The sequence below is a fragment of the Chiloscyllium plagiosum genome, unplaced genomic scaffold, assembly GCF_037043375.1.
Source record: "Chiloscyllium plagiosum isolate Xiang-an unplaced genomic scaffold, Cpla_swu_hap1 HiC_scaffold_50, whole genome shotgun sequence".
Classification (NCBI taxonomy): domain Eukaryota; kingdom Metazoa; phylum Chordata; class Chondrichthyes; order Orectolobiformes; family Hemiscylliidae; genus Chiloscyllium; species Chiloscyllium plagiosum.
This window is the reverse complement of record NW_028270188.1, coordinates 45,499,877-45,514,072: the sequence shown is the minus strand read 5'-3', so window position 1 is coordinate 45,514,072 and position 14,196 is coordinate 45,499,877. Positions and strand designations below refer to the sequence as shown.

Below are 14,196 nucleotides of genomic sequence, written 5' to 3'. Positions count from 1 at the left end.
AGGTAAATAGTGCGGTGAAGAAGGCATATAGCGTACTGGCTTTTATTGGTAGAGGAATTGAGTTCTGGAGCCCTGAGGTCATGTTGCAGTTGTATAAGACTCTGGTGCGGCCGCATCTGGAGTATTGTGTGCAGTTTTGGTCGCCATACTATAGGAAGGATGTGGAGGCACTGGAACGGGTGCAGAGGAGGTTTACCAGGATGTTGCCTGGTATGGTAGGAAGATCGTATGAAGAAAGGCTAAGGCACTTGGGGCTGTTTTCATTGGAGAAAAGAAGGTTTAGGGGTGACTTGATAGAGGTGTACAAGATGATTAGGGGTTTAGATAGGGTTGACCATGAGAACCTTTTTCCACGTATGGAGTCAGCTATTACGAGGGGGCATAGCTTTAAATTAAGGGGTGGTAGGTATAGGACAGATGTTAGGGGTAGATTCTTTACTCAGCGAGTCGTGAGTTCATGGAATGCCCTGCCAGTAGCAGTGGTGGACTCTCCCTCTTTATGGGCATTTAAACGGGCATTGGATAGGCATATGGAGGATAGTCGGCTAGTGTAGGTTAGGTGGGCTTGGATCAGCGCAACATCGAGGGCCAAAGGGCCTGTACTGCGCTGTATTTTTCTATGTTCTATGTTCTACATAGGGTGGTGGTGGAGGGTTGTTTTTCAGACTGGAGGCGTGTGACCAGTGGAGTGCCACAAGGATCGGTGTTGGGCCCTCTACTTTTTGTTATTTACATAAATGATTTGGATGCGAGCATAAGAGGTACAGTTAGTAAGTTTGCAGATGACACCAAAATTGGAGGTCTAGCGAAGAGGGTTACCTCAGATTACAACAGGATCTGGTCTAGATGGGCCAATAGGCTGAGAAGTGGTAGATGGAGTTTAATTCAGATAAATGCGAGGTGCTGCATTTTGGGAAAACAAATCTTAGCAATACTTATACACTTAATGGTAAGGTCCTAGGGAGTGTTGCTGAACAAAGAAACCTTGGAGTGCAGGTTCATAGCTCCTTGAAAGTGGAGTTGAAGTTAGATAGGATAGTGAAGGTGGTGTTTGGTATGCTTTCCTTTATTGGTCAGAGTATTGAGTACAGGAGTTGGGAGGTTATGTTGGGGCTGTACAGGACATTGGTTAGGCCACTGTTGGAATATTGCGTGCCATTCTGGTCTCCTTCCTATTGGAAAGATGTTGTGCAACTTGAAAGTGCTCAGAAAAGATTTACAAGGATGTTGCCAGGGTTGGAGGATCTGAGCTACAGGGAGAGGCTGGGGCTGTTTTCCCTGAAGCGTCGGAGGCTGAGGGGTGACCTTATAGAGGTGTACAAAATTGAGGGGCATGGGTAGGATAAGTAGACAAAGTCTTTTCCCTGGGGTCGGGGAGTCCAGAACTAGAGGGCAGCTTTAGGGTGAGAAGGGAAAGATACAAAAGAGACCTAAGAGGCAACTTTTTCATGCAGAGGGTGGTACGTGTATGGAATGAGCTGCCAGAGGATGTGGTGGAGGCTGGTACAATTGCAACATTTAAGAGGTATTTGGATGGGTATATGAATAGAAAGGGTTTGGAGTGATATGGGCCGGGTGCTGGCAGGTGGGACTAGATTGGGTTGGGATATCTGGTCGGCATGGACGGGTTGGACCAAAAGGTCTGTTTCCATTCTGTACATTTCTATGTCTCTATGGAGTTTAATCCAGGCAAATGTGAGGTGATGCATTTTCGAAGATCCAATTCAAGAGCGAACTATACAGCAAATGGAAAAGTTGTGAGGAAAATTGATGCACAGAGAGATCTGGGTGTTTGGGTCCATTGTTCCCTGAAGGTGGCAACGCAGGTCAGTAGAATGATCAAGAAGGCCAATGGTATGCTTTCCTTCATCGGACGGAGTATTGAGTATGAGAGCTGGCAGGTCATGTTATAGTTGTATAAGACTTTGGTTCGGCCACATTTGGAATACTGTATACAGTTCTGGTTGCCACATTTCCAAAAGGATTTGGATGCTTTGGAGAGGGTGCAGAGGAGGTTTGCTGGGATGTTACCTGATATGGAGGGTGTTAGCTATGAGGAGAGGTTGAGTATATTGAGATTATTTTCTTTGGAAAGGAGGAGGTTGAGGAGGGGACCTGATTGAAGTTTAGACAGGGTGGATAGCAAGAAATGTTTTCCCAGAGTAGTGAACTCAATTACTAGGGGTCACAAATTCAAAGTGAGAGGAGAAAAGATTAGATCGGATTCCCTACAATGTGGAAACAGACCCTTCAGTAACCCACCCAGACTCATTTCATAGAACACAGAACATTACAGCGCAGAACAGGCCCTTCGGCCCTCAATGTTGCGCCGACCTGTGAACTATTCTCAGCTCGTACCCCGACACTATCTCATCTTTGTCCATGTTCTCATCCAAGGATTGTTTAAATCTCCCGAATGTGGCCGAGTTAACTACGTTGACAGGGCATTCCACGCTCTTGCCACTGAGTAAAGAACCTGCCTCTGATGTCTGTCTTAAAACTAATGTCCCTCAATTTGTAGATATGCCCCTTGTACAAGCTGACGTCATCATCCTAGGAAAAAGACTTTCACTGTCTACCCTATCTAACCCTCTGATGATCATGTATGTCTCTATCAAATCCTCTCTTAGCCTCCTTCTTTGCAATGAGAACAGACCCAAGTCTCTCAGCCTTTCCTCAAAGACCTTCCCTCCAGACCAGGCAACATCCTCGTAAATCTCCTCTGCACCTTTTCCAGTGCTTCCACATCCTTCCCGAAATATGTTGACCAGAACTACGCCACAATAGTGTGGCGGCACTAAAGTTTTGTGTAGTTGCGGCATGATACTGTGGCTCCGGAACTCAATCCCTCTACAAATGAAACCTAATACACTGTTTGCCGCCTTAACAGCACTATCAACCTGCATGGCAACTTTCAGGGAATCTGTACATGGACTCCAAGATCCCTCTGCACATCCACACTACCAAGATTCGTTCCATTGACCCAGTACTCTACCTTCCTGTTGTTCTTCCCAAAGTGCATCACCTCATATTTAGCTGCAGTGAACTCCATTTGCCACACCTCAGCCCAAGTCCCCCTGCAATCTGTAACATTCTTCTAAACTGTCCATTATCCACCGACTTTAGTGTCATCTGCAAATTTACTAATCCATCCACCTATACCTGCGTCTGAGTCATTTATAAAAATGACAAACAGTAGTGGTCCCAAAACAGATCATTGTGCCACACCACTAGTAACCAGACTCCAGGCTGAATATTTTCCATCAACCACCACTTGCTGCCGCCTTTCAGAAAGCCAGTGTTTAATCCAAACTGCTAAATCACCCTCAATTCCATGCCTCTGCAATTTCTCCAAAGCCTACCATGTGGAACCTTATCAAAGGCTTTCCTGAAGTCCATGTATACCATGTCAACTGCCCTACCCTCATCTACATGCTTGGTCACCTTCTCAAAAAACTCAGAGGTTTGTGAGACACGACCTGCCCTTGACGAAACCCTGTTGACTATCTGAAATCAAATTGTTGCTTGCTAGATGATTATAAATCTCATGCTGAAAATGTGTTGCTGGAAAAGCGCAGCATCCAGGGAACAGGAGAATCGACGTTTCGGGCATAAGCCCTTCTTCAGGAATGAGGAAAGTTTGTCCAGCAGGTTAAGATAAAAGGTAGGGAGGAGGGACTTGGGGGAGGGGCGTCGGAAATGTGATAGGTGGAAAGAGGTCAAGGTGAGGGTGATAGGTCAGACTGGGGTGGGGGCGGAGAGGTCAGGAAGAAGATTGCAGGTTAGGAAGGCGGTGCTGAATTCGATGGATTTGACTGAGACAAGGTGGGGGGAGGGGAAATGAGGAAACTGGTGAAATCCGAGTTCATCCAGCAGGCTAAGATAAAAGGTGGGGAGGGGCGTCGGAAATGTGATAGGTGGAATTATAAATCTCATCTCTTATAATCCTTTCCAAAACCTTCCCTACAACAGAAGGAAGGCTCACTGGTCTAGGTCTACTACCCTCCTTGTACAAGGGCACAACATTTGCAATCCTCCAGTCCTCTGGTAGTAAACCTTGTAGACAATGACGACTCAAATATTAAAGCCAAAGGCTCTGCTATCTCCCCCCTAGCTTCCAAGAGAATCCTCGAATAAATTCCATCTGGCCCAAGGCACTTGTCTACTTTCGCTCCTTCTAGAATTGATAACACCTGTTTGTAACTAACCTCGATCCTTTCTAGTCTAATATCTCGTACCTCATTCTACTCCTCTACAATGTTCTCCTTTTCCTGAGTGAAAACCGATGAGATATGTTCGTTTAGCAGCTCTCCTGATCTCCACAGGGTCCACCTTCAACTTCCCACTTCTGTCTTTGACAGGCCCTATTCCTACCCTAGTCATCCTCTTATTCCTCACATAGCTATAGAAAGCTTTAGAGTTCTTCTTTATTCTATTTGCTAAAGACTGATCGTGTCCTCTCATTGCTCTTCTCAACTCTCTTTAGGTCCTTCCTAGCTGATCTGTAACTCTCCACTGCCTCATCTGAACCATCTTGCCTCATCAACACACAAGCCTCCTTCTTCTGCTATATTTCCCCCTGACTAATGCACCTAACACTACGGGCAATTTAGCATAGCGAATTCATCTGACCTGCACATCTTTTGGAATGCGGGAGGAAACCAGAGCACCCAGAGGAAACCCACGCAGACGTCAGGAGGATGTGCAAACTCCACATAGACATTGGCCCAAGGCTGAAATCAAACCCGGGTCCTTGGTGCTGTGAAACATCAGTGCTAACCACTGAGCCACTACCGAGATATACATGGAAAGCTCTTCACGCAGAGGGTGGTGGGTGCCTGGAATGCGTTGCCAGCAGAGATGGTAGGGGCAGGAATGATAGTGTCAGTCTAGATGTATCTACACAGATACATGAATGGGTTGGGAGCGAAGGGATCCTTAGAAAATAGACAGCAAGTTTAGATAGAGGATCTGGATTGGTGCAGGCTTGGAGGGCAGAAGGACCTGTTCCTGTGCTCTAATGTTCTTTGTTCTATCCAGTCTCTCCTTATAACTCAAACTCTCCAGTCTCAGCAGCATCCTTGTAAGTCTTTTCCATACCCTCTTCAATTAAACAATCACCTTCCTATAGCAGGGTGACCAGAACTGTACACAGTACTCCAAAAGTGCTCTCATCAATGTCTAGTACAACAGCAACATGACCTCCCAACTCCTATTCTCAGTGGTCTGAGCAATGAAGGTGAGCGTGCTAAATGCTGCCTTAACCATACTGCCTACCTGCAACACAACTTTCAAAGAACTATGACCCTGACCCCATACCCCTCTCTTTGACAACACTACCCAGGGTCCTACCATGAACTGTATAATGGGAAACAGCAAAAGGTACTTCCCTGTTGGGTTAGGCAGGCTGAACAGGACCTCACTGCTTAGGCACATGTGATGGAAGGTCTCATCAACAGGACTATCAAGCCACACTTGGAAAGGCATAAACTACTTGCTGTGTTCCACCAGGGTTACTCAGCTCCTGCCCTCATTCCAGTTTTGATCCAAGCATGGATAACAGAGCTGAATTTCAGAAATAAGGTGAGAGGGCTACAGTGGGCATAAAGCAGCATTTATAGAATCTGGCCTTAAGGAGTCCTTCCAAATTTGGAACCGGAGGAAAGCTTTCCACTGGTTTAAGTCATATCCAGCAGAAAAGATGATTGCGATTTTTGAACTTTTATCATATCAGCCCTAGGGTATCAATGCAGTCATTTGTCATGGTAATGTCATACACTCAAACTGCTTCATCAATGATTTCCCTCCATCATAAGGTCAGAAGTGGGGATGTTTGTTTGGTTGCTCAATGGACAGCTCCATTCACGGTACCTCAGACAGAAATATTCCTTGTGTATATAGAGCAAGGCCAGGACAAAATGAGGCTTGGGTTCAAAGTTTGTGTGAAGATTTGTAGCTCGGGTGCTCGATGTTGTGATTCTGTTCGCCGAGCTGGAAGTTTTTGTTGCAAACATTTCGTCCCCTGGCTAGGCGACATCAGTGCTTGGGAGCCTCCTGCGAAGCGCTTCTTTGATGTTTCCTCCGGTGTTTATAGTGGTCTGTCCCTGCCGCTTCCGGTTGTCAGTTTCAGCTGTCCGCTGTAGTCCATCAACAAACACATCGACCTGGACCCAATATACCAACCACTACAGCGGACAGCTGAAACTGACAACCGGAAGTGGCAGGGACAGACCACTATAAACACCGGAGGAAACATCAAAGAAGCGCTTCGCAGGAGGCTCCCAAGCACTGATGATGTCGCCTGGCCAGGGGACGAAACGTTTGCAACAAGAACTTCCAGCTCGGCGAACAGAACCACAACAATGAGGCTTGGGTTGATGAGTATCAAACAAATGACAGACATTGGCCACTTCCAATATGGGACAATCTAGCCATTGCCCTTGATGTTTAATTGCCATTGCTGAATCCCTTGGTATCAATATCCAAGAGTTATCATTGACAAGAAACTGAACCAGCCAGAGTAATACTGTCTACAGCTGCAGTCCAGAGGCTAAGAATCCTACTGCAAATAACTCAACTGTTGACTTTCCAAAATCTTTTCACCATCTTCAAGGCACAAGTGAGGAGTGTGGTGGAATGTTCCCTGCTTGCTTCAATGAGTGCAGATCCAACAACACTAAAGAAGTTCAACACTGTCCAGGACTTGATTAGCGGTGCAATACCAAAGCGCACACCTCCCATAGCCATCAGACAGTGGCAGCATTTGTGTACCGAATGCAAGATACAGTGCAATAACTCAAAAAGGTTCTTCCACCCATACCTCCAAACACACAACATCTACCACATAAAAGGGTCAGGGCAAAAGATAGGTGGAAGCACTTCACTTGCAAACTGCACAGTATTCTTACTTGAAATTATAATTGCCATTCCTTCACTTGTTTGGTCAAAATCTTGGGATTCCTAACAACACTCAGCCACCACATCTAGAGCAATTAAGGATGACCTATCTGGTTTGGTTAACGTTCAGTGAATGACAAGCAATAGCCTTTGCTGCTGATTGTGTGTGTTTGTGTTCTCCATCCTCTGGCTGCCCTTTGTGTGAAATGGTTCCTGATAGGCTGTGATTTTCCGTTTACGTGCTCTTGTTCTGGATTTCCCTTATCGGAATCATCAGTTTAAAGTGCTTGTCATTTCTGTTCAGAACCGTTAAAACCTTGATTGATTTACCCGTTGACCTTTAGCATTCAGCAACACAAGCCCAGTGTATATCATTTCACCTCCTCAATAAGTCCTGCATTCTTTCCAGGGTCAATGTGTCCTTTGTTGCAGGACTGTACACAATCTGATAATGATCTAACAAGGCATTTACATAGTTGCAGTAAAACATAACTACAATTGAGCTGTAGGTTTGATATTCAGATGTTTCGTTACCTGGCTAGGTAACATCATCAGTGGCGACCTCCAAGTGAAGCGAAGCGAAGCTGTTGTCTCCTGCTTTCTATTCATATCTTTCTCCTGGATGGGGTTCCTGGGTTGTTTTGATATCATTTCCTGTTTGATTTCTGAGGGTTGGTAGATGGTATCTAGATCTATGTGTTTGTTTATGGCGTTGAGGTTGGAGTGCCAGGCCTCTAGGAATTCTCTGGCATGTCTTTGCTTAGCCTGTCCCAGGATAGAAGTGTTGTCCTAGTCAAAATTCCATGCAGGACTGCCACAAACACTACATAGGACAAACAGGAAGAAAGTTAGCCACCAGGATACACTAACACCAGTTAGCCACAAAAAGACACGACCCTCTCTACCTTGTAGCCCTACACGCGGATGAAAAAAACCACCATTTTGACTGGGACAACACATCTATCCTGGGACAGGCTAAGCAAAGACATGCCAGAGAATTCCTAGAGGCCTGGCACTCCAACCACAATGCCATAAACACACAGATCTAGCTACCATCTATCAACCCCTCAGAAAACGAACAGGGAATGACAATACCACAAACCCCAGGAACCCCATCCAGGAGAAAGATATGAATAGAAAGCAGGAGACAACAGCTTCGCTTCACTTGGAGGTCGCCACTGATGATGTTACCTAGCCAGGTAATGAAACGTCTGGATATCAAACCAAGAGCTCAGTGAGCTAACCTACACCCCCCCAGTGAATATCGGCACAACCTGTTCAACCTTTCTCATAATGCATAACCCCCAAGGTGTTAGCCTAATGAGCCTTCTCTGAACTCCCAATGCAATATCCTTAGTTGAGTAAGGAGACTTCGATACCCTGTCCTCCAGTCGATAAAAACCAGCATTTGATTTGCTTTTTGCTGTCTACTTGCTAGCCTTTTGTGATTCATTTACAAAAACACCCATGTCTCCTTCTAATGCAACATCTTGATAGTTTTCTCAATTTAAATAATGCTTTGCTTTTCTGTTCTTCCTGCCACAGTGAACAATCTCTAATTTTTTTACATTTACTCCCATTTCCATATTTCTTCCCCCTTGGCAGACTTCTTGTGTCCTCAGTTTTTTCTCTTGCCAACCTTTGTTTCAGGTCGTGGAGGAATAGTGGGCCGTGGTCGAGGTGGCTTCCCAGGTCGTGGGAGGGGTCGGGGTCGAGGAAGAGGAGCAACTCGTCCCCCACTGACCCGTGAGCAGCTAGACAATCAACTGGATGCATACATGTCGAAGACAAAAGGCCACCTTGATGCTGAGCTTGATGCGTACATGGCACAAGCTGATGGCGAAGCGAATGATTAGCAACGTTCAATTGAGAGATGCTAGTATTACAGATAGTATCAGGACTTGAATTTGAGAATCTAGCAAAACGATCCAAGAAACAGAAAGAGGACCTTTCGGAAAATGATATAAGCTGTATTTGAACTGACAGATGGTCGGATATCAAAGGTTTTGCTTTTTGATTCCTTTCCTTTGACCTTTTTACATTTTGAGAAGTTCATGGTTCTGTTTGGAAATCCCTCTGTTCTTTTCGATTGTGTAATGATCATGACACTGTATAAAGTTTATTCTCTTTCCTTAGAGACTGAGGATATTGTAGTTTCAAAGGTTGTTTTTACTGTGTTAAAACCTTCCTGTCCCTTGTTTTTAGAGTGGAGACTACATTAACAATCTGTCACTGTGGCAGAATCTGTTTATCATAAAATTTTAGAACTCTAAGAATCGGCTGTAGTTTTTTTCCTGCTCATAACATTAAATGTGTTTCTTCGTTTTTCTCTGGTTTCACCACTGCCTTCGGCAGCAGGGTAGTTTAAACATTGGCCAACACTCAATCGCTTAAGATTTTGGGGTCTTGATTAGAAGTCACATCAAAGATCCTTGCTGAAAACAAAAACTTGTTGTGGGGTATTATCAGTATGGGTAGAAGATTGTCTGTCTACTGTTTCCTGTCATCTAGCCAGGAATGGGTCTTTTTCTGGTTGATCGGATATAACAAGTGTGAAGCCTCAGGGATCAGTGCTGCAGACTCAACCTTTATAATTTATCGCTATGACTTGGATGAAGAGACTGTTGATGGTACAAAATAGGAAAGAGCTGTGAAGGAAATGTTATAATATGAAATTGTCCATTTTGTCGGGAAGAATAAAAAAGCAGTAATCTAAATGATGAGAGCACCCAATGGGGTGATTGGGGTGTCCAAGTGTAAAACATTAGGTTGCAGGTACAGCAAGTAATTAGGAAAGCTGATTGTGTGATTGTCAATTGTGGGCAGTTACTAAACATAAAAGTAACAATTATACTTCATCTATACAGGGCATTGATGAGACCACATCTGGAGGTTAAGGAAGAATGTGAATGTGTTGAAAGCAATTCAGAGAAGGTTTAATACTCATACCTTGAATGGACTGGTTATCTGAGCTGACTTCGCCAAAGCATATTTGAAGTACAAGATCCTGAGGGAATTTGGCTGAATGTGCAAAGAATAATTCCACTATGTAAAAAATCTACAACTCTGAATCAGTTTAACATTAAAGGGTTGTCCATACAAAACAGATGAGGAGAAAAGTTGTTATCTGTGTGATTTGTGCTCCCTTCTTCAAAAGGACCCAGAGATTTAGAATAGTTTTTAAGGTCACAATAATTAGTTATTTCTAAGTAAAGAGAAGGAAGGACAATAGGGACAGGTGGGAATGTGTTGTAATCTCATCAGCCAGGACCTTATTGAAATAGAACAGGCTTGAGGGGCTGAGTGGCCTACTTATTTTCGTAATTTGTTTGCATGTATGTTCATATGCAAGGGGAGTGAGTGTGTAACGTTTGCTCAATATACTGCCAATGGATGTCACTAATGTACCTGCATCCTAATGTTTACATTTGCACCCAATTGTTTCACTGATCACGTTTCAATTTGCCTCTAAAGCATCATTCCCGCAATGCCCAGCCTGTCCTCAAATGGGTGTTCCCATAATGCCCAACCTCCCCTCCCCACTGCAGTGGTCCAGGTTTGTTGGCTATCCCATCCCTATGCGTTTTGTGTCAGTCGCTCACTCGGGTGCTCTTTTCTCTCAAATCCCACTGCATCCTTCAATTTCAGGTAATTCTCAACGCTGGATCTTGTTCATGACAAGTTTGTTTTTGATTTGTGGTGAAGAAGATAAGCAGTAAATTAGGAAATCGATCCAGATGAAGTAAAAATATTGAGGGTTTTTAAGTCTTTTGAACACTGCAATACACCTTCAAGTCAAAATGCTTTGTTCTGTGTGCAAATCATATTGAATATGCATACTTACTAATCTTGGGAATATCTTTTTCTGAAACTTTGCACCAGCCAACAACATTAACCCATGTCTTTGAGCTGCCTGGTTTCTGCCTTGTGGAGGAACTGACACATGAAAGCCCACTCTTTCTTTACAGATCATGGGATGGATTATAACTAAGCTGCTTTATCCCTCGAGTAGAAAGTGAGGTCTGCAGATGCTGGAGATCAGAGCTGGAAATGTGTTGCTGGAAAAGCGCAGCAGGTCAGTCAGCATCCAGGGAACAGGAGAATCGACGTTTCGGGCATAAGCCCTTCAGGAATGGGTAAAGTTTGTCCAGCAGGCTAAGATAAAAGGTAGGGAGGAGGGACTTGGGAGAGGGGCGTCGGAAATGTGATAGGTGGAAAGAGGTCAAGGTGAGGGTGATAGGTCAGACTGGGGTGGGGGCGGAGAGGTTGGGAAGAAGATCTCGGGTTAGGAAGGCGGTGCTGAATTTGATGGATTTGACTGAGACAGGGTGGGGGGAGGGGGAAATGAGGAAACTGGTGAAATCCAAGTTCATCCCTTGTGGTTGGAGGGTTCCTAGCCGGACGATGAGGCGTTCCTCCTCCAACCGTCGTTTTGTTGTGGTCTGACGATGGAGGAGTCCAAAGACCTGCATATCCTTGGTGGAGTGGGAGGGGGAATTGAAATGTTGAGCTACAGGGTGGTTGGGTTGGTTGGTCCGGGTGTCCCAGAGGTGTTCTCTGAAACGCTCGCAAGTAGCCGGCCTGTCTCCCCAATATAGAGGAGGCCACATCGGGTGCAGAGGATCCTCTGCACCCGATGTGGCCTCCTCTATATTGGGGAGACAGGCCGGCTACTTGCGAGCGTTTCGGAGAACACCTCTGGGACACCCGGACCAACCAACCCAACCACCCTGTAGCTCAACATTTCAATTCCCCCTCCCACTCCACCAAGGATATGCAGGTCTTTGGACTCCACCATCGTCAGACCACAACAAAACGACGGTTGGAGGAGGAACGCCTCATCGTCCGGCTAGGAACCCTCCAACCACAAGGGATGAACTTGGATTTCACCAGTTTCCTCATTTCCCCCTCCCCCCACCCTGTCTCAGTCAAATCCATCAAATTCAGCACCGCCTTCCTAACCCGAGATCTTCTTCCCAACCTCTCCGCCCCCACCCCAGTCTGACCTATCACCCTCACCTTGACCTCTTTCCACCTATCACATTTCCGACGCCCCTCTCCCAAGTCCCTCCTCCCTACCTTTTATCTTAGCCTGCTGGACAAACTTTCCCCATTCCTGAAGAAGGGCTTATGCCCGAAACGTCGATTCTCCTGTTCCCTGGATGCTGACTGACCTGCTGCGCTTTTCCAGCAACACATTTCCAGCTCTTTATCCCTCGAGTACCATTCTCTCTCTCTGTTCCCAATTGAAATGCATCAACTTGACAAAAAGCAGGCAGTGAAAGCTATTGGAGTCTTCACAGTTGTGCAAACTGTGTGTATCTTTGCACCCTCCCTCTACAAATTCAGAGTTTGCTGTTATTTGTGAGTAAAAGTGCAGGCGATGTGTATGTAGTGAAATTGTACTTGCATAGTTGGCCATTTTTCCATTTGCAGAGATCACCAACTGCAATGTTGTCCAGGAACATGTCTTTAGCAAATTGTGGAAATTGAACTGCAGTCTATATTTATTCTGTGATTTGTTAATAAGATTCAACTTGTCGCAAATATGCGGCTGAATCAGAGGAAATAGTCGCAGAGAAGGCTCTTGCAGCTTCAATTTGTTCTGTCCAGTTTGTTCCCACAAACTCAGCATTTTATCCAGCTGAAAGGCATCGTCCAAGTTCCTGTTGAATTACATCTTGATTTTGGTAAAAGATCATTGTGATTTGCCCGGTGATATGTGATATAGTCTTCTCAGCAATTCTAGCATCTATCTATCTTTGGGTTTCCAGTATATAACAATCTATAACTTAGTTTAGATTTCCAGTTCTCTATTCTCTGATTCATCTGGTTGATCCTGGAAGTGGCAGACAACTTTAAACTTTAGTTAACAATCGCAAAAAAGTCAGTAGAGAATCTGCAATTGCATATACTTGAATTGTGGGGTGCTCAACCAGCAGTTTTGCCTGTACGTATCTTGTGAACTGAGCCTTTATTCAATGGTTAATTGTAATTAGAATATTTTTTACGTCTCACTGTGGAAAAACTATAATTCTCAATCCTTTGGAACGGGCTTGTAAGTCCTTTACAAATAAATGTGACAACATTAAGGGTAAGAAATTATTAAATTTGTACTAGCAGACATTGAGTGTAGTTGTGACATGAACCAGTTCTCAATGAACATATCTATTAGTCATATATAGCATGGAAACAGATCCTTTGGTCCAACTTGTCCATGCTGACCAAATGTCCTAAATTAATTAGTCCCATTTGCCAGCATTTGGCCCTATCCCTTGAAACTCTTCCTACTCATACACCTAACCAGATGCCTTTTAAATGTTGTAATTCTACCAGTGTCCACCACGTCTTCTGGCAGCTCATTCCATGCACTCACTATCTTCTGCGTGAAAACATTGCCTTTGAGGTCCAGTTTAAATATTTTTCCTCAAAACCTTACCCTCTGATTTTAGATTTCTTTATCCTGGGCAAAAGACCTTGGCTGTTCATCCCTTATGATTTTTATAAATTTCTAAGGTCATATGTCAACCTCTGATGCCCTAGGAAAAATAGCCCTAGCTTATTCAGCCTCTCCTGAAAGCTCAAAACTATCAACCCCAGCAACATCCTAGTAAATCTTTTTCTGCACTCTTTAAAGTTTAACAACATTTTTCCTATAGCAGGGAGACCAGACTTTAACTAGGAGAAAGTGAGGACAGCAGATGCTGGAGATCAGAGTTTAAAAATGTGTTGCTGGAAAAGCGCAGCAGGTCAGGCAGCATCGAAGGAGCAGGAGAATCGACGTTCGGGCATAAGCCCTTCTTCAGGAATCAGTTTCCTGAAGAAGGGCTTCTGCCTGAAAGGTCCATTCTCCTGCTCCTTCAATGCTGCCTGACCTGCAGTGCTTTTCTAGCAACACGTTTTTAAGACCAGACTTGAAGGCAGAATTCTAAAAGTGGCCTCACTAATGTTCTATATAGCTGCAAAATGACCACCTCACTCCATGATCTGACCAACAGTGGCAAGCGTGCCAAATGCCACCTTCACGTCCCTGTTTATCGGTCACACCACTTCCGAGGAACTATGTACCTGCGCCTCGAGGTTTCTGACAACTCTTTCCAGGGCACTACCCTTAACTAAGTTCTGCCCTACTGTTCCTTACCAAAATACAAGAGCTCAAATGTATCTAAGTAAAACTCCACCTACTCCTCCTTGTCTCATACTATCTGATCAACGTCCTATTGTACTCTGAGATAATCATCATTGTCCACCACACCAATTTTGGTGTCATCTGCAACCTTAACAGTTGTGAGAATGTCT

At 44.6% G+C, this 14,196-nt stretch overlaps 1 protein-coding gene across 3 annotated transcripts in view; it reads left to right on the top strand.

The window, feature by feature from the left end:
* Positions 1-9,222, top strand: part of chtopa (chromatin target of PRMT1a) — a 51,572-nt gene extending 42,350 nt beyond the window's left edge. For all 3 annotated transcript variants that reach the window (XM_043684057.2, XM_043684056.2, XM_087985045.1), the window contains exon 6: positions 8,548-9,222. In XM_043684057.2, the coding sequence (XP_043539992.1) occupies positions 8,548-8,753 (206 nt within the window). In that variant the 3' untranslated portion in view covers positions 8,754-9,222. The remainder of the gene's footprint in view (positions 1-8,547) is intronic.
* The last annotated feature ends 4,974 nt before the right edge of the window (positions 9,223-14,196 follow it).